The sequence below is a fragment of the Sturnus vulgaris genome, chromosome 5, assembly GCF_052056855.1.
Source record: "Sturnus vulgaris isolate bStuVul1 chromosome 5, bStuVul1.hap1, whole genome shotgun sequence".
NCBI classification, from domain to species: domain Eukaryota; kingdom Metazoa; phylum Chordata; class Aves; order Passeriformes; family Sturnidae; genus Sturnus; species Sturnus vulgaris.
In genome coordinates this window covers 68066510-68093764 of record NC_142247.1, presented here as the reverse complement: position 1 = coordinate 68093764, position 27255 = coordinate 68066510, and the positions used below count along the sequence as shown (strand labels likewise).

The 27255-nt window shown below is 41.9% G+C and overlaps 1 protein-coding gene across 11 annotated transcripts in view; it reads right to left on the bottom strand.

Annotated features, from left to right (window-relative positions):
- FRMD4A (FERM domain containing 4A) overlaps window positions 1–27255 on the bottom strand; it is a 357641-nt gene that overhangs the window by 44112 nt on the left and 286274 nt on the right. For all 11 annotated transcript variants that reach the window (XM_088165906.1, XM_088165905.1, XM_088165904.1 and 8 more), the window contains 5 exons: window positions 26141–26163; window positions 18706–18789; window positions 12064–12129; window positions 11792–11849; window positions 9871–9957 (listed from right to left, as the gene is read on the bottom strand). In XM_088165906.1, the coding sequence (XP_088022032.1) occupies window positions 9871–9957; window positions 11792–11849; window positions 12064–12129; window positions 18706–18789; window positions 26141–26163 (318 nt within the window). The remainder of the gene's footprint in view (window positions 1–9870; window positions 9958–11791; window positions 11850–12063; window positions 12130–18705; window positions 18790–26140; window positions 26164–27255) is intronic.

Genomic DNA, 27255 nt, shown 5'->3' with positions numbered 1-27255 from the left:
TACCTTTTGGAATAATCCCAAATCCTGAGGTTGGGATATGGGGTCCCTGATGCTGTTTTCTGCCTGCTGTGCCCAGAAGAGCTAAACTCAGCACTGAACTGGGGAACGTGTGCTATGGCTGGGCATGCTGTGGTGGCAGAGTGTGAACATTTTGCATTTGACCTCTTAAGAACCAAATATAAATGCCCAGGAGTCTCATTTTCTTTCTCTTTTCTATGTGCTGAATCACCTGAGATGAGGCACAGGCTGAATGCACACATTCTCAAGGGCTCCAGATAGCATGGTTGGTGGCTGTTCAGAATCAAAGCACCTGTAGAAATCTATGGAGGATCTACCTGATGTTAGTTCTGTTTTATGACCCAAAGGGAATTTACAAAGAAGGTAGAGACTGACTTGGCTCAGAGGTGCCCAGTGAAAGTATAAGAGGCAATAAGAGGCAGTAGACACAGGCTGCAGGGTTGCAGCAAGGGAAATTATTAGAAGATACATAAATTAAAACCCCAAGTCTCAAAACAATCAGTGCAGGTGGTCAAACACTAGGGCCATGAGTAACTAGATCAAACTCTGAATGTGGCCCAACGTTTAGCAGGAGGTTGGACTAGAGACCTCCAGAGGCCTTTCTGACCCATATTTTTCTTTGATTCTAAAGATCTAATAAATGACCAACTGTAATTGCTGTTGGACTTGCTGACCTATATGGCGTCTCCCAGTCCTTCAAGTCTTGCTGCTTCCTAGATTATTAATGCCTTATTAAATCACACCATGCAGAAGGAACAATCATCCCTCCAAATGCAAGGACTATCACCCGGACTGGATGTCCTGAATGGCTTCTAGGAAAGGCAGACAAATAATGTGGAACATTTCTAACAGCCCCATTGCAATCCCTTCCCTTGCTTATGCTATGGGCAAGAGTCAGCACTGGATGACACGCCAATACTAAAACTGATATTAAACAATGGAACTAAAACAATGACAGTATTTTCACACAGCTTGCATGAGTGAAGCTACAAACTCCCAAGTCTTTCGTCCTGCAGTTTAAAGACAAAACAAACATAACAAAAAAACCCCATCCTCATTGAAAATGTAATTTCCTCCACTGAACAAACCAGCAAGCTAAATTCTAGGATCTGAGTTATGCAGGAGGTCAGGGTGGAGGTTGTGAGAGGTCCCTTTTTGGCCTTAAACGTTATGGAAATCACAGCTCCAGCGAAGTCAATGGCAGTTTTGTCCCAGTGATTTCAGTGGGGCCATGGTTTCCGGGCATGGATTTGTGTTCTGCCTCAAGCCAACCCTGTTGCCATCAATCATACCTCTGTCAAACTAGTTAGAGTGAAGGAGGAAGGACTTGGTCCAGGCAGAACAGCACCATGTTAACTCAAACAAATGGGCTCTTGTTTCAGGGGCAGATTTACCAAGAGATTTCTGTTGGCTGTCACCTGTGAATTAGTGTGACCCACTGCTGAGGGTGCCCTTGGGTCATGAGGTGGGGATGCTGCTGCACTGTAACTTAGTCCTTCATCCTGCCACACTTCCATTCATTCCTTCATTTTTATTAGTTTGGGGTATTTTTTTTCTTTTACTTCTCAAAACAAGGGAAAAATAAAGTTTCCTGTGTGATTTGATGTGGGTAAAGCCCTACCAATGATCTTCCCAGAGGCTTGCCGTCCTCTCTTCCCTCATGGAATGAGAGAATGGCTTGGCTAAGTAGAAGTTTCAGTGGTCTGTCAGCAATCCCAGCTCACTATCTAATTACTTCTTTGCCTCAGGCTACAGGCCTCTGTTTTTTTGCCAAACAGACAAACAATTTCTGGTCCAATTTGAGATCTCTTTTGCTGTGTGCTGTTCTTGTGGGACCACACCACCCCAGCAAACATTTCTGGCTTGACCAAACACAAATCGCATCTAGATCTATGTAATAACCACTTTGCATTCATTTCCATTATGGAAACACAATTCCCTATTAAATTTCAAAGTGGCTTATTGGCTCAGAGAGACAGCAGAGCATCAGATCACAGAGGGAAAAGCTGCTATTTGGACAAAGCATTATTTGTCTAAATAATGCCACTTGATATTTGTGTCTGTAATTTTACACAGACTGGGAGATCGGACTTTGACTTAATATACAACCAAATCCACTTTCACTGCACATAAGTATCTGGTAGCTGCTGTTAGATTGTGCATTGCTGTCACCATGCTGTGTGAGTCTAAATCAATAGGTCTACAAAGAACCGTTTTTGTCTGAATGGTTTAAGTTAAATTTTCTCCCATTTATTCTCTGAAAGGAGATCAAAGTGATTGGATCTTTCTTTTGAAGAGCTCTCCTTTCTGGCACAACATACCATGTATTAGATAAAGGATGCCCAGTCTGTAGCCTATGAATCAGCTGTGGAACTCTAGAAGGATTTATGCTGCCCACAAACCATTACTGCTGCTCTCTCTCCTAAGGATCCTCATGTCTTCTCCAGTGCCTTAGCTAAAGTACCTCTGTCTTGGAACCAAAATACAGGAATCACCATCGCCATGCCACACTGCTGTGAACATGCACAGTAGGCTGTGTGACTGAAAATACTCCTGTGATGCTGGGTGTGTGCATAGGGGGTGCCATGGCAGCAGCAATCCCACTCTCATGGTGCAGTGAACCTTCTAAGCCTCCTGCCCGGACCACTGACTAAAGGTGCCTCATAGCCACAGCCACTCAGCAATGGGACCCCTACCTGGCTTCATCTGATGATTAAAGTGCCCAAGCCTTTGGAGCAGCCCTGGTGAGCTAAGAGACAACATCTGAGCAGGGTGGGGTGTGGAGGAGCCTGCTACCACTTCAGAGCCAAGCATAAGTGCTCAAGGAGGTTTCAATCTCTCTCCAGATCTCCACCCTAACTCTAGGACTCTGAGGACCAATTTGTTTCACTTCGTGCTGTCAGAGTGATTTGTCTTTGTATCTTGTTGAAGTTCCTGCTGTGTACTGCAGAATCATTTAAGACTTGGCTGCTGCTTTTACACAGAATTACTCTTTAAGACCTGAATACGACAAAGGACTTAGAGAAGGGAGTTTTATTTTGATGGGACTACTCCTATATTTAATGGTAGCCATGGGCTTGACTTGGCTAGATCATGGGATGGGACGTCATGCTGTAGCCTTTCTGAATGTAAATTCTCACAGAAAACCCTGGGAACTATATGGTATCACCACAGCACACTAAACCACCAGAAAAGTGCTAGATTTTTTATACAGCAGCAGTGCCTTAGACTATGTATTAATGTTTATAAGCATTGTAGTTGATAAAACTGCTTATTTACCTACATAATGGAAATTGAGCATGACTAATTGTATGATTCTAAAAAATTCGTTTACCTAGACAATCTACTCACCTGTCTGAAATCAGCCCTGTTTGGGAGACACACTGAAGCAAATCTTTACCAGCTTTTATGTGGAGGAAAAAGTGGTGATGATGACCTTATACCTAACTGTTAATTCATCCTGGTTCAACCATGACAAATTCCATGCAGTTGAACTCCTTCCAACTTGTTCTGAGCTGTGACGCTCTTGTCTCGCTCCACAAAGTTACTGTGTAGGTTAATGATGTTTCTTTCTTTGGCTGCAGTGATTTATGCAGCCTGTATCCATATCCAGCTCCTACAGCTTTGCTGTAGGATACTGATTGTGAGTCAGATGGTGAATGGGATTGGGAACTGATTGAGGTTAAGAGTGACCACTTTTTATGGCTGGGTGGTGCTGAGCCAGTCTGATCCCTTCTCTGGAGCAGTTTCCTTCCCAACTGCACAACTATACCAGGATGGCTGAGGAAGGGGCCCAGGGGAGGAAGTGAGCAGTGGGGGCAGGATTGTGATGGGGGAGGAGAGTGCTAAAGGCCACTTCAGCTGACACTGCTGCCAAAAGAAATGTTCACTGAATCACAGCCCAGTAGCATGTCCAGCCAAATCCTGTGGAAGTTCTCAGTGTCAGGGACACAATCCTGCTTTCCAGCCCAGTGTGCTCTGATGTCATTTATTCAGCTCCCAGTGTGTTTGGCAGCTCTTTGGCACAGTGGCAAGGCATGGAGTAGTGGGTGCTGAAAGGGGAAGTGCCTGGTGCTGGATGGGAGAAACCCCAAACCAAGGGCAAACAGCAGCTAAAAAGGTGCTGGTGAGAACATGGTCTCCTGTCTAATGGGGATGGAATAAGGCATTTCAGCAGAAGAACGTTTTAAACTGTGTCTGCTCTTCAGTAGTTGCAGGTCTGGGTATTACATTTTAAGGAAAGAAACTGGGTGAGCAACATCTCTCTATGAGAAGAAACAGCATGGTAAGGAACCTAGCTTCGTATATGTCCCCTCCTCCCATGCTCCACATTTCCAAATATTAAACCAAGACTGAATTTCTGCACTATAAAATGAGTCGAACCCACTGTGACCTGAAGACTGGTTCAGTTTACAGCCAAGTCCATAACCCAAGAAGCAGGAAGGATCAGCAAAGGGAAGAGAAATGAAAGCGCGGAGCAGAAGGAGTCAGCAGGTAGTCCTTAACAGCCTGCTAATCACAGTGAATAATTTATTACAGCAATGCCACTGAGACTCCATGAGCTTTAAAACCAATATTTCCTGGAAATGGTTTCTGCTCGTTTTTTATCGTTTTAAGTTTGAAATCTTCTATCTCTGTCTGCAATGCAAAGGTGTTTGCAAAGGTCCTAGGAAATGACAAGGAGCCCAATGAAGCATGAGTCCAATACATTTTCTGACCTCACTTGATTCTGGATGTCCTAGAGAAAGTCCAGCCCATTCTGAATACACCCTGTGGCTCAGCAGCATGCCAGTGAGAGGAGTGAGACACATGCTCCATGCCTCTGACAACAGAAGCCAACTTGGTGTCAAATCAAACACCCTCCTTGAACGTGAGGATTCATAACTCCTCCCAAAATCCTCTTTGAAAATAACCAACTCAATGTTAAAACCCTGGATGGAAGGTCACACTTTTAGTCCTATCTTCAATCTTTCTGAACTCTTTGCCTCTATTGTATCATGTGACAAGGAACTGTGCGAGTGAATTGGGCTCCCTGTAACTAATTTGAATTTCATGTTTCTTTTGCCTTTTTGATTCTCCTGGTGTTCTATGATCAGTTAGGACAGAGAGCAATTTGTCAGCTTCCTCCTCCCCATCATTCACTACTTTCTGTACATTTCACATCAATCCTTACTTTATGTTTTTTTAAGTTACTGGTCTGTCATTCCTTCACCACAGGAAGCACAAGTTTAACCACTCCATCAATGCAATTACTGACTTGACAACGCTTCATTATGCCCTAAAGCAGAGAGGATCTATTTGTTCTGCAATAAAGCAGCTCTTAATTAGGCTATTGCTCCTCCTGTGTAAATATCTCGTTTTGCCTCTGGAATTGGGAAAGTTCACTCTATCTCTTGTTGTTTGGAAAAGGCCAAGTGGCACCGGACAGCAATCTTTCACTTTCTGGACACAATTAATGTGCTGATTACTTTGCTCATGCTTTTGACAAGAAGGTGATTTTTCTCTGATCAGACACTTAAAACTACTGAATTTACTTGTGCTCTGCATTGCTTGGTAGGATGGATCCAACTCACCTCTTGTTTTTGCATGTTTAAATGGGAAGTCAACCTGTTACTTTTGCTTTGGATTCATGATGACACTGCAAAGTAAAAATTAAATTCTTTGTCGTGAGACCCAAAGACTGTTGTGGAGACTTTATGGCAAGGGACAGAGCATTCTCACAGCATTGCTTCATTTAGTCTCAGAGAAAGGGTAATGCGGACAAGAAATGGCAGAAACTGGTGGCTGGCACAAGGAAATTTTTTGTCAAGTTATGTTCATGGCTGAATTTTGTGATGCCTCACATTTTATCTTATTTATAAAAACCTTTATTCCTTTTGGGTTCTCCTCAGTAACTAGATAATGTAAGCAGTGATGTTTATGAGTCTGAGAAAAAGGCTCATTTTAGGCTTCATTACCACTAGCTTTCTATAGAACAAAATGAGATAACATTATATAGATGTATCTCTTAAAAAGCAACTAAACATTATCAGACTCTCCTTTAAGGTAATTTTATTTTTAGCGATAAGTTAGACATTTTCTCTGTCTTTTTATCTGCCATATGGAAGTCCTTTGGCTGGCTTTGTTAATCATTCACTCTTCAGCTTGGAGTTAATTGTTTACTAAGTGTTAAGTGTGTGCACTGAAAAAATGCCTTTGGGCTCTTAAATCAGTGGGAATATCTCACTAGAACAACAGAGATATGCCTAGTGCTACTGCTTGGGTGTGCAGATCTCACAGCTCCAGGCTACACTGTGGCTCTGTGTGTACAGGTCTCTGGGGATGGAGTGGAGTCCCATCCCTCTGTGCTGGTTAAAATGGACACACACCACTCACAGACAAATGCTCACATGGGGCTGCTGCAGTGCCTTGGCTTTCTTTCCAGTTGCTTTGAAATTCAAGCAAAAAACCCTCAAATGACCCTTCTCTGAAAATTATAGGTTTGGTCTTTTCTCTTAACAAGAAGGCGATTGTAGAAGCTAAGTTTAACATAGAGGGAAATGGATTCTGTCCACCCTGGAAGCTGTGAGTTGCTTCTACACAAATGACAGTGGTTCTGCAAGCCCGGCTTCCAGAATGGCTCAATCTATGGTTGGCAGGACAGCAGCCATCTTTCCACACTTGATGCCCCCTTCTTGTTCAGCTGGAGCGTTGGATTTTGTGTAGTACACCAAAACTTTTGCAATTATTTCACACCCAAGAATGAACAACTAGCAGATTATAACTCTTAAGGACCAAATTTGCACCTAGAATTGGCAACAACATTCCCCTTTAATGCCAAATCTAGCTCACAAACTGAGCCCTCAACAGACAGAAGAAAAAAGATGACCCTCCAAGTGATGGCTTTGAGTAGATACAGCACTTCCACTAAATTCAAGCAGGAAGGAACATAAAAATAGAAACACAGAGACACATTAGTCTCTGCAGTCTAGGTACAACTGCATTCCAGTTTAATAGCTCTGCATTCCCATCTGAACCACCCAGGACTAGGTTCCAGATACCCATCTCAGCTGCATCCCCAGTAATGCAGGAGAACTTGATGCCTGAGTGAGAACAGTGCAAGCAGGATGAGGTTCTGGCCCTGCGTCAGCCTCAATTCCCCTCTCCAGTCTCAGCTAACTTGCTGACAAACCTGGTTAGTTTTCTAGAGACACATGGCTGATTTACTCCAGCAATTTAATGAAATCATGGTTTTGAGTGACTGCTAATGGGATCGCCCAAGATAGGTTCAGCTGCTCAATGTGTGTTACAGTTTTACTCACAAGCACAAGAAACATGGAAATCTATCTAGGATGACATATAGGAAAACATTACCATCTCCCTCATAAGACAAGCAAGGTTTTTATATGTGCTTAATATAAATGTCATTATTTCAGCTGGTTTCTTGCTAAAATTTTCTGCTTGTGTTTTTTTCCAGGGAGATTTATTTTACCATTGTAAGTTTTCAATTTGTTTTTGGCATCAGCAGAGTGCAGGAACAAAATATTAAAGATCAGAAAAGCCACAATCTCTTTCCTCCTCCCCCACTAATTTTACCTTGCAGAAAGTTCAGTAAGGTTTACCTACCCCTCCCATTTGCATAGCTAAGACTTGAACGAGCGCAGTGAAGTGAATTAGATACTGTGGCAGGCTGCTCCCAGATACCAGGGTTATTGAGTGCAATTTTACAATCTAATTAGCAAGAGGATTAAACACTATGCCTCGCTGAGGCAGTTGATCTGCTCTCGCCAGAGGGGTTTTACCACCTGTGTAGGGTAAGAAGTCTTTTGATTTGCTCCACAGAAGGTAAAATCACTCCATGGAGATATAACAAAGCCTCAGCCACTCTGTCCATGTCCCATCCCAGATTTAGGTTGTTCATTTTGGAATAGCTCTGCCAACAGATGGGGTTTGCAAGGATCATGGAGCAGAGAAATGCTCATCTAGGCGATCTTTTCACTGCTGTGGTTTCTGGATTGTGGCAATGGACAGATCCGAGCCCGGAAATTCCTGCTTTCCCTTCCCACCCAACCTTCCCTCACAGATAAATGACCACTTCTGCCACAGGTCTTAGTGGTTTATACATAAGGCAGCACTATTGTTTTGGGTCTGCTTTATTTCATACATGATTTGCTGAAACCAAAAAAACTAATTCCCAATAAAGAGAAAACCAGCAACTTATTTTTTTAGGGTTACACTTGCAGAGAAAGCATCAGAGGTGCCTAAAGCCCCTGATTTGAGGTGCAGTGTGAGTGCTAGAGGTAGGCTAGTGGGGACACAGAGAGGCAGGCAAAGATTTTATTAAGCTCCAAATCAATGATACAGAATAGATCACCCTAAACAGCTGAGAAGAGAGAGAAGCTGAGGAAGGATGCTTGATCCTTCTGGTAGAAATGTGTCTCCTCTCATGCAGTCAGAGCACCTGATCTCTCCTCTCCTCCTTTCTGATGCTTTCCACCGGCCCTCTCATCCCAAGAGGGCTGACAATAACTGCTATAACATGTGAAAGGCTGAGTCCTGTCATGGCAGGGCATTAATTTCTTCCAAAGAAATGTTTGTATTTCTAAGAGTGACTTCTGAAGGCATCTTTTAAGTACATGTCTTCCCTGGGGGGTTGGCACTACTGAGATATGTGGGTGCAAACACCTAGCCTAGGCATGTTTTAAACTATCATGTGTGAGGATGGCTTGCCCTGCAGGCAATGATTGATCCCAAATAGATGTGTATTTTACTCTTTGTGAAGACCTCCTTACTCTCCCCATCCTTTATTTTAATGAATAAAAGTCCCATTAATAGCCTTCAGTGAATAAAAGGCTAATTGATAAACCTGTTGTCTCTTGCTGCCTCCTTAGCAGTTCAGTTTTCTACAAAACCTTGATTCTATTTAATTTTAATAGAAGATGCTCTCTGTGAGCACCAAGCAGTGTCCAACTTGAATGTGATCAGAGAAGGTAAAAGAAGAATTGGTACAGACACAATGCAAAGAGAAATATAGTACATTAATTCACTGTGGAAGATTTTGCATCCACAGAAGAGCTGCCTAATTACTCCAAATCATCCAGTACTGCAGCCTGAAGCCAGTCTGAAGCCTTGCCTCCCGATGTTTCCACAGGTTTGCAGTACAACAAACACTGTTGCTAACAGGCTGTACATTCCCATCTGCAGGGCATGTGCTCAGAGATGAGGTTTTTTATATTAGATGGCATCCTAGGTGGGAAAATCTGAACACACAGGTCCTCCTCATAGCCTGAGCTCAAGAATCAAAACTTCCCATGCCTTTTTTTTTAGGCATGTTGAAAGTTGAAAGTCATCTTTCCCTGCTACCTTGACATTAACTCCTCAGTTAGGAAAATTGTTGCTTATCAAATGTAATGCTGGTCCTGAAAAAATAATGCAATTTTCTTTTTGTAATAAATGGAAGCAATTTTCCTGTCTCTTCATTCCTTTCTCTCTCAGATAATTTATGGCTTGACAATACAGTATCAAGGGTTGGCTGAGCACACCCAATCCACCATTACCAGTGAATGGAAGGCCTCCAGCACCTGAGAGAATCAGTCCTTGAGTTCCCATCTATGTCTTATGAATCACACAAAAATGAAATGTAAATTGCAAGATTAAGTGATGCTTATTTCCTCCAAACCCCACAACTTTTAATAAATTATGAGCTACTTCTGTCCATTAATTCTTTGCAGATATTGAGACAAGTTTGGGAGAAAATGAACAGCCTTCAAAAATCACATGAATCAATGCCAGCATTTGGTGTACATCACACCCTTGACTCAAGCTATGACATGTGCGGCAAGCCCAGACCTTGGTAGAAAAGTAAACACTTACCTTTCTTGGTTTCACTTTGTCATGGTAGTCATATTGAAAAATCCCCTTGTAGCTAAGTCCTAACCACCATGGAATTCCCTGCTTGTCCTGAAAGAGAAAACAGAGGGAGTCACATTGAATACGATGGGGAAATGCTGGAGATTTCCTGTGTTGTTGCTCAAGATTAAGATTTGTTTCTAAGTAGTATCTTTGAATGGGTGTTGTTAAAATTCCCCCTGCCAAGTTTCTGCAAGTCACAAAGTTCCATGGTGTTTAGAAGAGATATGTTTCACTTTTGGCTATGACATATAAAACAATTTAAAATACATCACATGTGATCAAGTTACTCAAAATGCTGTTGGGGAGGTGAGGACGTTGGACATGGGTCCCTTGTGCAGTGGTGCATCCTCTTTCTCTTCCCTGTAAATTATTCAGTCTGAACACTCAGAGATTGAAGAGGAAGGAAAGTGAATCACCCAGCTGACTTGAATTATGTGGAGGGATTTTAGCATTAGTCTTGAAAATGCAGCATTAATGGGATCTGAGAGCTACCAAGTGATAAGGTCTGACAGGCTCGGACCCAACTGCTTTGTGTCTGAGTGTGCAATAAAATGTCCTTATGGAGTAATGGCTGATATCTGATCCCAGACTCTGCAATTTACTGAGCTGAAGTCCTCAATGAAATTACATCTGTTCTGTTAATGTGATAGAGAATGGCAGGGTAAAACATAGCAAAACCAAAACCCCCACATCAGGCAGAAGCAAACCCTATTATGTGCAATATTTGCTGCCTCATTGCTGCTCACTGCTGCTTATTGACCATGGGGAGCTCACTGGAATAGCTCTCAAGTCTTTGCAGGACTGAACATCCAGCCCAATCCACTAAATTTTTCTTGATCTAGAGTAGTCCAAGAGATTTGGATGCAAAGGGTGCTGGAGAGATCTTGCCCTCTGAGAAAAGATGAGGCTAATGCTTTTTGCAAAATGATAATAACAACAACAACTTTATTATTACATCCTATTAGCAGCAATAGACTAGAAATGCATATCCTGACACAGGTTCAGTCAGACATTTGTGTTTCTATAGTACCCCATGTGTGCAAGACATTACAGATATATGAAAAACTATATGATCTGTGCACAGAGATAATGATGACACACATCAAAACTTCAGGGGTGATAAATGAGGAAATATGCTCTGGGGAATGTGGCTCTAGCTTTCTTTCTATGTTTATTGATTTCTCTTCTTAAAAACCCCACAAATCTACACAGCTGGTCAGGCAGGGAAGTAATAATAATAATAATAAATAATAATTAATAATAATAATAATAATAATAGTAACAATCTGGAAATTTTGGCGATAAATCTTTAGACAAAAGAAATTAGGGACTTCATGAATAGCTGCATGAAGTCCACATAGAAGTGGACAGCTGTTTGGGGATGAAAATGTGTTACCTATCTCTAGAGTACAAGACTGTTCTGGCATTGAAAAGATGTACAATCTCTGTATCCATCTACATATCTCATGTCAGGGGAGCTGCAGTATGCAGTCATGGCTGGCCCTAGATGCATGTTCATGGATCTGCCATCTGGGAAAGATCTGACCTCCTGGAGCTGCAAAAAGGATTGTCTGCCAGAGATGTGTCTGGCTTGTCCCTTTGGTGGTGGCTCATTGGCATTGCCATGCTGCTGACTGAGCTGAACGCTCCAGCACAATAGGACTGCAAGAGTTTTATCTCCAAGAACAGGATTTTCCTCTTTGGAACTCTATTTACTAAACATGCACACACAGCTCAAATAAGTTTATCCTACCTCAGGAAGTGAAACAAGACTTTAGTAGCAGTGTATTGTATTCTGAGAGCAGGATGGCTGTTTGTAGCTCTCTCCCTCCCTCTCCAACAAGAGTTCAATTCAGTGAAAGACCCTTCTTGTAGCACGTACCTTTACTGCGTAATAATGCACTCCATATGTTGGGAGGGATTCTACAATGCTCATGTAACTGCAAAACAACACAGAAGAGAATAACACGTCTGAGAAGCTGAGAGGATGATCTGAAAAAAAAACTTTGATAAATAAATTATTATGCCAAGAAATACTTAAAAATGAAGCACTGCATGAGATGGCAAGCATAGTTACATATTGTATTTACAGTTCTGTAGAAACACTTCCTAATAAAACAGAGGTCACAAAGAAATCATTCTTATTTCACTTACTTTACAATTGCTTGACCTCTTGTCTGACCATTTAGTTTCTTGTAATGTTCAATGACTCGATCCTCACTGGAAGGGAAAAAAATTGGATGTTTTATATAATGGCATTATCATTACTAAAAATCTTGTCAAAAGCTGAAGAGATACTTCTGTTAATGCAGCTGACTGATGGAATCAAAAGATGCCAAACAAAACCATTAGATGAGGGGATTTGGTGCAAGTCAGGGTAAACAAAGGGGGAGTCACAGATTGAGAATAAAAATTGTTTTCTAAGAGTTAGGTCTCTGGAAGAACCCTTTTTCCTCACAAACATGGTATCTACTTGTACAGACTTTTCCCTCTCTGCATTCCTTTCCTTACCTACAAATGATGCCCACAATGCTACACCGAGGGCAAACAGATTTGTGTTGGAGCTGCTCAAGATCTGCTTTGTCCTAACTGCTGTAACTTCTTTTCAAGCCCATCATGTCCTCTGAAAGATGGGCAGAACTGTCAGAAATTGGTGGGCAGTCATAGCCCTAAGACTGAGATTCCTCCTCACTGCAACTGCATGGCTGCAGGTGCATTATTGGAAGAAGTCTGGAGCAATCTCTCTCAGCAGGGAGCTGAATTCCTTAGTGTACAGAGAGGCAACAATAACAGCAGTGACAGGGGATATTTCCAGGGCACTCAAACTTGAGTTTCTTTACTCTTATAGTAGTCACGTGCCTTTGTTTACTCTTGAGTTATACGAACTTGCACTCCCCCAGGCAACTCCTGGCTATGCACTGGGAGCTGGCATGAGCCAGGGCCCATTTCCAAGAGCTCTTTAGAGACTAAGGTAATTTTATGTTTTAGGAAGACATGAACCATGTCATCATGTGTTCCAAGGTGAACCAGGAGTTCCACACCAGTGGGCCTCTGTGTCAGACAACAATTCTGAGTGTGTGCCAATAAGCAGTAGAGATGGAGCATCCAAGAGAGGTCAGCATGACCCAAATGACAGACTGAGAGACACATGTAAGTTCACTTTTAAAGAATTTCATTAATTCTTCTCCAGTGAATGGGCAGCAGAGCAATTTGATACATACAATCAGCTGTGCTAGCAAGGTCACAGCATGGCAAAGTATAAGCCAAGGATCCAGAGTAAGGGACACAGGACCTGCTCTGCTACACTAGCATGACAGAACACTGAAGTCCTCAGGTTTAAAACCAATTTCTTGCTCTTTATTTTGTATTTTATTTTTGATTCCCAAGGACAAGGAATCTGTTGAGTCCCCTGGAGATATTGTATAGAACCTACCAGACCAAGAGGAAGGAAACCTAAACTACCTTCATGCCACCTTAGTGCCCTTCCCATCTGGCCTTGCATGAGCTTCTGTCTGTGTCGCATGTCTATCCCATGCCATCATGCTGCATGTGGTTTAGGACAATGTGAACTGGCATTCCTCCCTCCCTGCATTTCCGGGATCCAGCAGAAATCAATTATGGGACCTTTTAGTTGTCCACCATGTGGTAATCCTTCCTCAGGCAGAACTGAAGCCAGTGTGGGATGATGTGGTAGATGACCTCACCACAACTGCTCAGAGATGCCCACGGAGGCTTTTGTGGAAGACTGCAAAGTCTTTCACCAGCCCAGCTTAACATGACTGCATCTTCTCATTGCTGCCTTCCCCACTGCACCCCTGTGCCAGAGAGGACAGAACCTCTTTTAGTAAGAGAACCAGAATCTCCAGAGCCAAAACATCTTTTAGAAAGAAGAGGCAGAGGGAAGCTGAGGATTGTGTAGCCCTAATAATGAAGAGAGAAAGGAGAACCAGAAACATCAGTGAAGGCAGCAAAGAACAATTCAGAGACAGTCTGTTGGATTGTCAGCAGGGCCAGCTTTTCCCTCACAAGGCTGTTGTTTATCTGAGAGTAACTGCTTTCCTTACTCACTCAACAAGTGGCTTCCTCCATTCATCCTATAAAAATAAAAGAGCCCTTTTTGGGGCTGTCCCATCAGCAGGCCACAGCAGGAACAGGCTGCTGACTGAGCCAGTGACACATTACATGGGTAAAGGAATGGTCCAGTTCTGCCATCAAATCCCTCTGAATCATTTTAATGCTTAGAAAATGATCTCTAAGCTCTAAATTCTACAGCTATGAAACCATATTCAGCACATTGATCCAAGCAAGTACCACAGATGTTATGGGTGTGCACATGAAGGCAGAGCCGGGTCTCCTGCCATGATTATCATAAACAGGATTACTTTTGGAGCAATAACTGAATTACATGAGTGTTCAGTATTGGAAGATCTCCAAAAAACATCATTCTTAATAAAAAAGATAGACAGAGAGGGCTTACAGCCCTTTGAAATTACCTCTTAAAACCATGATTACATGTGGATACAATTCCTGTCTCAGACAGGAACAAACCAGGAATGACTTCTCAGAAAATAATGGAGTTTCTTCAGTGGAAAACACTCCTAGCTTTATTTTCCACTCTGTGCAGTTTATTGCACAGAACAAGCTCTCATATTGCTGCCATTCAAGGAAAGGGTAGATGTACCTGGGCATGCTGATTACTTAATGTCATTCCGGAAGTGTTCTGCTTTCTTACAAATTATTATAAAATAATTGAGATGTTCCTAGACCATACTCCTTGGGTAGGGAAAACAATTGATGGCCCATTTCCTTCAAAAGGACAGATTAGATGTCAGGGAGCCTTCCTGAACAGCAGGAAGTGTTTTTAACCCATGCTAGAAATGTGAGATAATCCAGGCTTTACCCAGTTCTTCTAAACAAATGGAGGCAATGCTATACCTCTGTCAGGGTATTGATGATTTTTCTTAGTAAAATGTTTTGTGGTCTACAGTTGTTAAGCACCAAGTAAGTATCATCTTTGTTTCTTCTTTCCTTTGGACAAAAAATATAAACCCCGAATTATAAATCAAGACATTTAAGAGTGGGATCTGTGGCCTTTCACCTTCCTGCAGCACTGCCTTGTCGCTGGAGAAAGAAGCATGTACTCCAGAGCATAATTAACCCAATCTCTTTTGGATAGACTCCTTGGGAGGAGGTTACTGCTGCTTCTGTTGCTGACAGCAAAGGGAGCTGAGGGCACCTAGCTCAGATAGCAATGCCCACACTGGAGAAACATTCATGGTCAAAACAATCTGTGTGACAGTCCCTCCTCTAACAATTCTCTGAACTTCCTTTTCCTTCCCACTGCCCCATGCAAGAAGGATCATCCAGCACAGAGGTTGCTTTCTGCCTCCAGCTCTGGGTTGGAGGGTTAAGCCCAGCACATGCCAGCGAAAACAAGCAAAATCATTCACGGGTCAGAAGCAGCATTAGCAGAGCCTATAAAAATGCTCTGCTATCATTTCAGCTGTTCATCTCAAGGCAGCTGCCATGCAGCTATTGACAGCTGGGAGAGTGCTGGGACACTGCTGGGACCAGCAGCTGACATCTCTTCTCCCCCCTGCTGTGCCTTGTTGCTGTGTTGGTGACACAGAAAATCATTCACAGTGCAGGACTGGGAGAGGATGCTTAACTAATGTGGAGACAGAGACACGGAGACTGCCGAAGCGCTGCCGTCTGTTTGCCAGCTCATAAAACATTCCCCCCAAAGCTGCAGAAATTAATACATGGATGATATCCTGCAGCAGACAACTCTGATAAAGATCTTTAGAAGTAACAAGAAATCCCTCATGTCCCAGCAGCTTATAGAACTGGACAGCAGACAGCTTGCAAGCAAATGTAGGCCTTGACTTTCTCATCATCAGATCCAGATTTTCAAAGTTAGTTGTTCCCTCCCGCTCTTCCCAGCACACTGAGCTGTTTTAAATAGCTTTCCACTCATTGTTGTTCCTTAGTGTTATTCTGTATCTAACCTGACTTTTAAATTTTGATTATATTATTGAACAAATAATGTCTTTATTTGCAGTTATATGCTGTCCCTCGAAAGCCACCAGCACCTCTTAGGCCAAGGGACCAAGAGCTGCACCAGGGCCTCAGGTCTGTGTTGAACCAAAGTAAACCACTAAACAGTGATTTTCAGCTGGCATTTTCAGAGTTGGGTTTTCTGGCAAGACTGATGCTTTGGGTTGCTAAAAACAAGCTCATGTTCAAAGTCTGTGGAAAGCTGGGAGAAGTCTATGTTCACCTGGTCAGTTGAAAATCCCAATCTAGCATCCATTTTGTGTTGTTGCACCTCCTATTAGCCTTATTACTGACAACTGAGTATGGGGCTGGCTTGTAAGGGAGGACCTAAAATTAGATAAAATGCAATGACAAGTGTCTGGAAAGGAGCACTGAGAGTTTACACATTTCTAAAGGTTCTCTCCAGTCTCTGTGATTGGTTTCTCATCTGTTTCCATGCATGGCCAAGAGAAATCAAAACTCAGAGCCTCAACTCCTGGACTGTGTGGGAGGACCAGAGATTAAGTTTTCATTTAAAAGAAAAAGAAACACAAGCCAACCCACCAAAAAATCCCTTCTTTCTTCACCAGTAATCAAAGATGCCAAAATATGCTTGAGAACAGGATGTAATATCTACACCAAGGGTATGGAACCAGGAGACTCCATGAAAGTGAAATCAGAGGCACAAACTGTGCTGATTTAAAAATCCAGGACTCTTCCCACAGGTCTTACTACATTTGGTAGGTTCAACAGCTGATGCTTTTTAATGGTGTGTGATGGAAATGTTGTATTATTTTATGAAGATCTTTTTACAGCATCTTGCCAAAGGTATCACATTTACTTGATTATGCATTTTATTATCTCTTAATCCATTTCTGGATTAAGATTGGAGCTGATAAAAATATAGTACAAAATTCTTTTGTTTGTCCATTTTAAACTAACTAGAGCCATTACTCTTCCCACCTTCAATGATTTAAAAGTTTCTTTCCAGGGTTGGATATTCACTTGTGACTGCTTGTGCTAATGCTGAAGAATTGCAGAATAAAACTGATTGCTCACAGAAAAGGTTTGGATGAAATCTGCATCTGGTACATAATCTGCATGTGATGTGAAGAAGTGTCAGAGAACACAGTTTTTAAAATCTGCTCCCTTGGATCACTGAAGTTTGAACTGTACTTTTGAGGCTTTTTGTCTGATTCACCAACAGACGCTTCCTGAGAGCATTAAGTGTTGCAGAGGGTGTTTAGGAAAAAGCCATCATTAAAAAATAATGAACTACTAATGTTAAAGAGGTCTCTGAGACCTGGTTACTGACATGAAATCACAAGGGAGTCACAGGACTGTAGCCTCTGATTTTATTACTCCATTGGCAACACCACCTTCCCAACCTGTGACCTGTTCTCAGTCACATGAGACCCCCCCCCCCCAAAACTAAGTACAGCTGCAGTGCTGTACCTTGTGTATAAATGCAAATACTCACATTCTGAGCACGAGGATTTTACATGGCTCTCCTCACTATGTGGCACTTTATTAAGACCTTAGGCCATGTTGCTGCTGAAGGGTCAGATTTACTTTCCCTGTCAATGCCTACTTGTTCCCACCACTCCTCTTGAGATGGCTTTCAGCTTGAGCTCCCAGTCTGTCAGTCAGCTAGGCCACCTGGAAATGTACTGCTTTTTAGTGTGTTGAGTAGTTTTTGGAAAAAGAGATGCTCCTAAGAGGAAGACCATTCTTCTTCAATGAAATGGCAGCCTACATTTACCATTTTTCATGAAGATTTGATTTGGTTCTTAGAGAGAAACATCAGGAGATTGTGATAATCCACAGTTATTGTGTCAGTGATCCTAATTTCAGCTGGGGACTCTGAATCTCTCCTTATATTCTCAGAAAGTGATTAGGAGACCTCAAGGTGAGCTTGCCTATGACTTGACATTCGGTACAGTTAATTCTACTGTTGTAGCCATGCTAGGAGAAGAGGATGACTTTTTGGCAAAGAGAAGAACTGCGATCATAGCCTATAAACTGATTTGTTTCCTCCTGCCACCCTCAGTTTACCAAAATGCAGAAGTTAAAAGAGTAACAGATAAAGAAGTTCAATCCAACCCCCAGGCTTACAGCCTAGTGCTTTAGAGGCAAACATGAAAGAGCAACAAGCAGAAAATGGACTGAAAGTATCTCCTCTTTAATGAATAGTCTTTCCCCAAACTCTTTCCTATTTGCACAGATAAAAAGGATATATACAGGGTGGCACAAAGAATCTATGTGTGTGGCATGTAAAATCTAAAAGTGACCCTGCTCCTACACCCTGGGCTTATTTTTCAGTGCAATAAAGACAGAGCAAACGAGCATCCACCTCCAAACACTGAGCTCATATAAAAGGAGATGAGTTCAGCTGTGCCGTACAGAGAGGACTTGCAAGATGGAACTGAATCACTCAACACAGGGCAGTGCAAAACATTGACATTTCCAACTGGGAAAGCTCTTTCACAAATGCAAAGTGCTGTGAAAGTAAACGGCACATTAGGAGTCTTGATTTCATCGGGATATTTGCACACTTACAGTGGATTTTTGGCCAGGCATTTGGCAGATGGGGAAACTGAGGCCCAGGATGGTAGCTCTACTTGTATTAAGTCATGCAATGAGTCAGTGACAGACCCAGAGCCAGAAGGCAGGAATCTCTGCATCCCAGTTCCACTCTCAGACCACACTGCCAGAGCCAGGTCCTGCACAAGACACTGCAGAGAATGAGTGATACATTACCAGTAAGCGAGAGAAGGATGCTCCTTCAGTGCTGGTGTTGGAAGGGCTGGCAGCTTCTTTAATTCATTCCTTACAACTTCATTGCTGAAAGAGAGTTCAAAAGGAGGATCAGGCTACAAGAAAGCAACCACAATATTTGATATGACTTGACCTAGCTGGCAGGCTGCTAGGGCTCTACATCTGTTCCTTCTTAACAAAAGGCACTGGGGTTTCCTTTTTCTCCTCTCTTTATTTGTTTTATGGCAGCCCAGTTAACTTTTCCCTCTATTATCAAAATTGGAGAGAAGCTCTCCCAGATGGTTATGTTGAAGCACTTCCTACCAGTGACTGGACACAAAAGCCACCATGTCACATGCCACTGAGCAGGGTGTCACGGACATGTTCATATAGGGAAAAAAAAGAGGAAGAGAAAGTGATGCTTTTAGCTGCAATTATACATCTTTATTTAATGCCTTAAAAACTGCTGCAAAAAGTAATAATTTATTTTCTTAGCATCACAGGTTGTTCTTAACCTCTTGCCCAGTGACCTGTCCTTTGCATAACATCTTCACTGGTAAGACTCCACTTTGAATACGGGTCCTGCTATACAAAACCTTCCTGCACAACCACCTCACTAACATTCTTCTCCCTACAACCTCCAGTGGCCACAATGGCCAGCTGGAGCAGCATCACTGTGCAGCAGAGAGCAGGGGGAGCTCATGAAATGGGAGGCAGATCCACACAGATGAAATGAAACCGTGGGATTTTCTCCTACAAAACCAAAATGCCTCCCTTCCCACTTTTAAACACACATGGAATTGTGTTCACATAGAAAAAAAAAAGCCTCAAAGGCTTGGGAAGGAAGGCAGTGCTGCTATTAATTTTTAAAATTGTAGAAATACACAGCCAAGAGGGCCAGACAGGACACGGAGGAGTGCCAAAGAATTCATGTTTATTGGCTTGCTTCTTGCCAGCAAGTTTTTCTCCCTTCTTGTACCCTTCCCTTTATCCTACCCAAAAGAATGGCTGTCCTGGAGCTGCAGAGAGAGATATCTCTTCCAGAGCCCCAGATTTCCCAGCCTACCAACGTCTCCCATGGGGCTGGTAAACAGGCAGACAGGTAGTCTTGACCTCTCTGGCTGTAGACCAAAGGTCCTGACATTTGCTAAAGACTCGAGGAGCTCTTGAACATCCCAGCTCACCCTGGGTTTCATCCTTGTCTCTGGGACAGTCTGTATGTTGACTTGTAGAGAGATGATACTGCTTCAGTTGTAAAAATATTCCCACAGCATTTCTCTATTTGCACATCCCAGCAGCAGGTTCTGCCTGAGACCTAGGTGGGTTTGTCTTAATTGGAGTCTGCAGGTTAATTGCTAGGTTGGGCCATAGGGTAAGCCACTGACATAAATCCTGGCATTTTGGGCATGTCTACAGACATTTATTATTTATTATTATGGTAGCTCCTTAACAATCAATTAAGTAGTTTGAAAACAAGACCAAACTTCTAGTCAGGACAAATCTGTGAGAGATGCCCAAGTCTCAATTAGGCTCAAATTTTGCAGAGGGAAGATGTGCTGAATAGCACACAAGAACTGAGGCAACCACTGCCATGCCAAGCACATGGAAAACCACTCTGTAACACCTCCTGTGCCAAGCCAAAAGGCCTGCCCAAATCCCATGGTCATTTGGCCATCAAAGAGCTCTTCTCTTCTAAGTGCAAATGCTAAAAAACTATTCAGATTTATTCTTCCATGGAAGGTAAATATCTGCACAAGTCTGAACATGAAGCTGCTCTGCTTTATGTTATCTGCTGATCTGGACGCTGTTCTGTGACTGACAGCCTAGAAAACAAGTTGCTGCTTTTTAGAGTTTACTGCCCAGAGCTGTCTCCTCCACAGCATGTGCATACTCAGCTCTTACTGAGGTTTTTGACATTTTGAAAGAAACTGGGAAAAAAGAATAGAACTTGGGACAATTAGAGGACAAGCAGCAGTCACTGCCCTCAAATGAAGATTTTTTGAGGCTGGCTGCTCAGAGAAGGAAGTTGAGAGATTTCCAAAACTTTTCTGGGAAAGCACAGAGTGAGTTCCAAACAGGGACTTTCTGAGCACAGAAACCAATCAAATAGGGCAAGATTAGTGATGACTAACAGTCCCTGAGAATCTGGGGAAAACTCTTAGTCACTAATGGCTCCTATAAAAGAAAGGGCTAACATCAGTCAGCTGTGTTTTTTCTGTCAGTGAGGCACAAAGTTTACCTGTGCTGTGATAAGATCTTTAAAGAATCAGAGAAAAACACATTCTTAGTGATGTTGGGCAGGATTAACATTTCTGCTCAGCACCTAGAAGATATCGTAAGGATAGTGCCTCACAGCCTCAAAGCACCAAATGTATGTCAGGTAATCACTTCCAGGAACAAAACGGTATTTCATTCTGTGGTCCATGCATTCACTAAACCTTCTGGCAAGACTCATCTCAAGACAAATTAATTTAGACTCCCAAAGAGATGTCAAATCAAAAAAGAGAAAAAAAGAAAATCCGGTTGAATTTGAACTAGTGGCCGTGAGGTCACTTTCCTCTCGGCTCCTTGTAAAACACTGAACCCCTCAATTTTTAAAATGTTTCCAGCAGGATCACAAGTGGTTTTGTACATACTGCCTTTCATGCTCTTTCTAGTGAAATAGCTCAGTGTGTTTATTTTATTACTGTATTTAGAAAGTGTTGGTTTAATCCAGTCACTTGTGCTGCATTTATTTTATATTTGAAAGTGTCCAGCCTCCAGGGCTGATATATACAAAAGGCAGTTTAGGATACAGATTTATTAATATGCAGGGGAAAGGCTCCAAAAATACTTTCTATGTGTCCCTTAGACCACTTTATTCCTTTTTCCCCCTATGGTGGAAATGGTAATATTTAAAGGACTGAATAACAATATGAAAACTGAACTGGAAAAGCCACCTGCATAGGGTCCTGAAAGCTGGTTAGAAAGCCAGAAGTAAGTTTGACTAACAATGGACCTAGAAAACAGAACTCCTTTTTCTTGGGTTTGTTCTGGCAGTAGCCTGTTTAATGAGTCTAGTCCAAATAAATTAATCAGCACCTCTCAGGATCTTTATCTACACATGGGGGCAAAAGACCTGCCTAGAACTTCATAAACATTTTGTGAAAAACAAGTTTTTTGCATAATGTCTGCAATAATTTTAAGCAGGATTACATATGCAGTTGTCTCAGGAAAACCATACATTTTCCAGCATGTGTAATAACAATGATCAGTAACAAAACAAAACTGCAGGTTAAAGTTACCAACTCTTCTCATCATGGTAATTCTGTAGAATGCAAGAGGAAATGCAGAGTCAGAGACTCTCAGATTAGATGGTACATTTCAAAGTACAGTGTTTAGGATCTTTACTATTAGGTTGCAAGAATGCAGCCCAGGTTTTCTAACCCTTTAATACATTCTAATTGGTTAAATGTCACTTGGTTCCACAAAAAGAAAAGTAATACTGAAACTATGTTAGATTACCATCTACTCAAAAGCTGAAATTATTGTGAAATTCTGCCTAGCAGGAAACTGGCTGTTAGCTTTTTTCCCTTGTTATTCTTTCATATATTTCTGGGAGATACTTGGAGTTCACCGAAATGTCTCATATTGTTTAATTGGAAGAAATCTAGCAATAAGGAACTAGCTCCAGTGGTTCAAGATTTTGTTTTACTCAGAGGTTTTTCTTTCCTGTCCCCAAACTGAGGGACAAATGGTCAGTACATGCATTTCTTTGACATACAAGCTGTTAGAACTGCATTATGAACATTTAAAAACAAAGCTAGTGTGAGTTTGCCAGAGATTTTGGGACTGGACTCTCAATCTGGCAGAATTATATTAGGGGGGAAAAAAAAATCTCAATTATTTTAACAATATGCTGTATTCCCCCACAAATTAGCAAGGCCTTGGTAATTCCTTTATGTAGACCTAAAGAGAGTCACACCTGTAGGATTTGTGTCCATCTAAGGAACTGAAATTTGGCCTGCCCATGCTCTGCCAATCAAGCATGACTCAGCTCCTAACTAGAAACAAGATTAGTTTGAGCTAATAAACTTTAGATCCGTCTGCAGGGTGCTAGTTTAGGAGCTTTATACATGCAATTCTGTGCCTTTGAAGTCAAAATGTTGGCGGCTAATATTGAAAGATCAATCTTAAGTGTCTGGTTCCACCTCAAATCAGCCGAACAGGGATACTTGATTGTCTGAAATTCAGTGGTATGTTCCAGACTAAAAGTAAACATATTTAAATCTTGTCAGCTGAAGCATTTGGGCATTCTTTTTCAGTAATGTGAAAATGCTCTTCTTTAGTGCAGAGGACTAGGAACTTCTTACAAGAAAAGCTTTTTATTTTAAACCTCATTATGCCTAAGTCTTTATTAACTAAGAGATGGATGAGGCCACTCATAGCAAACATTAAGAAATACTTAGTTGATCTAAACAGGTTCAGAATTTCAGGGTTTCTGATGAGCTTGTTTTCGAAATTAAACACACATTAGAAATTGAAAAGGACTTAATTGCTCACTATAGCTGCTAAGCTCATCTGTCAGGGCTGTCGTGGCATTTTACTTCAAGACAGTTGAGGGTGACTTGGAGTGTGTTCCCCAGGCTTAGCAAAATCTGGGAATCACTGTGATGTCCAAGGTGACAAGAAGCAGTGATAACAGACTCATGCATGATAATACCAAAGGATTGTGTTTGAAATGACCCATGAGCTGCTTTTTTGGAAAAGGAAAAAGGAGTACTCTGAGCATATTGATTATTCTGAGGTGTGGGATGATTTCCTCAAAAGCAGCAGTGGGACCTTCTGTCAAGTTCACAGAGATAGAAAGCTGACTATTTGTTTGTAAGATTAATTCTGTTTTTTGAGTTCCCACGAGGCACAAAGAGCAGACTTGCAACTGCTTTCAGGAGTCCTGAACCAGCTGCAGATGCTCCACATGGCTGCAGGGGGGTTTGGAGGTAATCTCACACGGCCACCACGGGCAGGTGCCAACATGCAGCTGGAGCTGTGACAGTTCGGCTTGGACTGTCCCAGCACCTGAGGTGATGGGCAGTGACTCACAGCAAGGCTCCCATGGGGAACAGCAATTCTCCCATCACTACAAATGAGCCAGTGCTTATGCACTTCTCTGGATGGGGGCCAGAGAGAAACTTGTATTCTCACAGGCTATAAATCTGATGTGGCAGTAGACAGGACAGGTGTGGGAAAGCTGAAGTCTGCGTTCCAAGCATGCAACTCTTTAGAATGAAACTATTTCTTCAAAAACAAAGGAGTTCAAGAGTTCAGCCTTCACACAACATATGCTGCCATGCACAACATATAATCTTTAAATCTCAGCAGCAAGACAATCACAACTGCAAAGCTTCTCTATTTCAAAGCGTATTCACTTCTACTTTAAACAATACTTCAACATCAACTAATTTCAGACACTGAAGCTAACTTGATCCCTAAGAGAAGCCAGAACATTTAACTTCATCTGTAGTTCCTCTGGCTGGTCTGAGGCTTGATTTGCCTACCAGATTTTACCCTGCTGATACGATAACCACAAATCTCAGCAGGCAAAAATCTTGACCACGACAACCTCATGTTGACTTCAGTAGCACCTGGATCTCACCCAGCACATAAACTGTGTCAATGCACATTAGATGGGAGCTGCTGGACAGACATCCCTGGGAGATGCTAAGTCTTCTAGACCATAGAGGATCAGGGCAGCATTCTTCTACCTTCCTCCAAGAACAGGCTTCAAACTGGCAGATTGCTTTGTCCCCAAAGTCCATTTATGAATTAAGATCCCTGACAGTGCCCTCAAATTGTTATTATGACACCCCTTTTCTGCCTGACTTGCATGTAAGGAATCCCCCTTCCACTTCAAACCACTGTGATTCACAGGTGAGAGAACTCAGAATTGTTTTAATGGGCCTGGTGATGACAGGCACACTGATATGGTGGGAGCAGTTAACACCATGGCTTGAGGTATCTTCTGTGCCCTCAGAGAAGATTCCTCATTTCTCTGTGGTCCAGAGAAACACACCGTGATAAACTCAAACATTTCTTTTACAAAGGACATCATACAACTTTAAGCAAGTGGACTTTCCACCAGCTGCTTCCATTTCTGGTCTGGAAACAGGTACTTGAAGATAAAATGCTTTCTCTGATTCCTTTCTGTTCTGCATTTCATAGTCTGAACATACACTTTCCCAGTGTGTTTTCACCATAACCAAGACATTCTGGGAAAAAAATACTGCTCTTCTTAGCAAAACCAGTGGTTTATCAAGGTTGAAATGACAAAACTTTGCTTGGCACAACTGTTCTAGATTGACTACTTGGCAGTACATTGAAAATCAGACTGAAAAGTTAGAGCCACATGCACTCCAGTACCCCCTAAATAAACAGAGCTGATAGCCAAGTTATTTCAAATTGGGCAGAACTGAAAAATGAAGCAAGACTGGGTTTGTGTTTCTGTGGTCAGATGCATGTCAGGATTTTGCAAGTTCATTAAGGTCTTGAGAAATGATAAGGCAGAGCTTAAACTTCCTTTTAGCAAGGGCTACCATATGTCATCTCAGATTCCATGATGGGCAGGGGATATCTACAATGCAGTTCCTTTTCACTGATTTGTCACCATTTTAGCTGGCTAGAAGTTCCAATCCACCAGAAAGTGGAACCTGCCTGCTCTTCACGGCCTCCTGTCATTACAGTCATGTTTCAGTATATCCTAATGCTGACAAAATTAAGACAACTCTTTAGGCTCACCTGACAATTGAACCCCATTGCCCATTTCTTTTCTTCTCTGAAACTAACTTTAATGGATATTGTGGCCCTCCTGCTGAACTCACATTCAGGTCAGCAAAAGTAAAATATGGACTATATGAAATTTTTAGCATCATCAGCTCTCCTGAGTGTCACACTAAGAACTTCCATGTTTCTCACATAAGACACCAAACAACCATCTGACCTTTGGTGGCTACCAATGCATAAATCACAGACACAGTCAATTTACAGGAAAATTCTTGGGCATTTCATTAACAGTGAAACTGAAATATCAATTAGTGATGGAATTTTAATGTTGCCTTTGGCAGGATATGTGATATAACTGTGATTTTAGAGTCATTTCCTAGCAATTTCCTTCCGAAGACTAGTCTATTTCCTGGACTTCATGACCACATAATGAGATTTGTCAACAACAAAATCGCAAACAATGCTGTTTGCAAGGCATGCTCTGGTCAAAGGCTGTGTTTGGTGAAGAAATTATGTCAGGAAACACGATGTCTATGTTAGCCATGCACACATAGTTGCATTGCTAACAGAGGCAATCCTGTTGCTACACAGCTACAACTGAGTTACACGTCTCACACAGGAATTTTACCAGATTTATTCTCACATCACATAGTGGCAAAAACTTTTAAAGTTCACCTACCTTGAAAAATCTCCCTTTGCCTCCTGTGAAAAAAGGAAACAAGGAAGAGAAATTTAAAATATATAATTAAAAACAGGGAAAAAAAAAAAAAAAAGGCTGTTCAAGATTTTCCATTTGCAAAATTCATTTAGCAGCAATTTCCTGTTGTAATTGATTCCTCATGCATTTTTTGGAACCGGTATCTAATGTTAAGTGCCATGATACAGTGAGTTGGGCAGATTAACAAATGAAAGAGCTAATACAGGGCCAGATGATTCCTCATTCTGCTGTGGATACCTAAGATGCTACAGGAGATAATGCCAGTAAATAAGAAATTTTGAATGCTACATTACTAGAAAATCTCTGAAGTCTCAGTGGTTTTGCAGCCTCTGAGACTGCAACTCCCCTGACTTTTTTTACAAGTATTCTGGCCATTTTCTAGTACCTAGACTTTCAAAAAGCTTGCTCGCTGTCAGCTTTCAAGGGGATATTAGACACAGGTTTCTCTAACTCCTTGTTGGGTATTTCGGGGAGTATTTAGCTCCCTTACTTGTTCATCTAGATACTTCCATTTGTTACCATCACAGCCTGATGTTAAAGGATTGGATAATGCTCCATTACAGTAGTTAGATTAGTCTTACTGCACACCTGGAGAATCCTCGAAATATGGTGAGTGCCCTCTGCAATAGATTTAGCACACATTTTGCATTTTCCATTTACCACAAGACAATATGCCTTTCATATGATTCATGTTAAAGCACCTCATTTGCCACCAGCTACACAGAAAGCACAGTGGAAGAATGTAATTTGTGCAGTGAGGGAGTTTCCACTGCCAAAAGGACTGGGCTTTGTGTTCAGGTCTTTTGTCTTTACATCCATTCATTTACCCGCAAAACTTGCCAGCCCATGTCCAGTGGTGTTTCAGTCCTGAGGCTGGGGTAAAGTTCAGAGCTCTGGTTGTACTTTAATTTGTTCTGGTAAAAAAACAATTTGAAATAGATCTGCAGACTAAATCACTTGAGCTTTGACAGACCTTTACTATCTTTCCCTCTGAGTGAAGTAAAGGGCGGACAAGCACTTCTCTGCTTCATAGGAAAGAGTCTTTCAGCATGTCATAATTACTGTTCAACACGGAA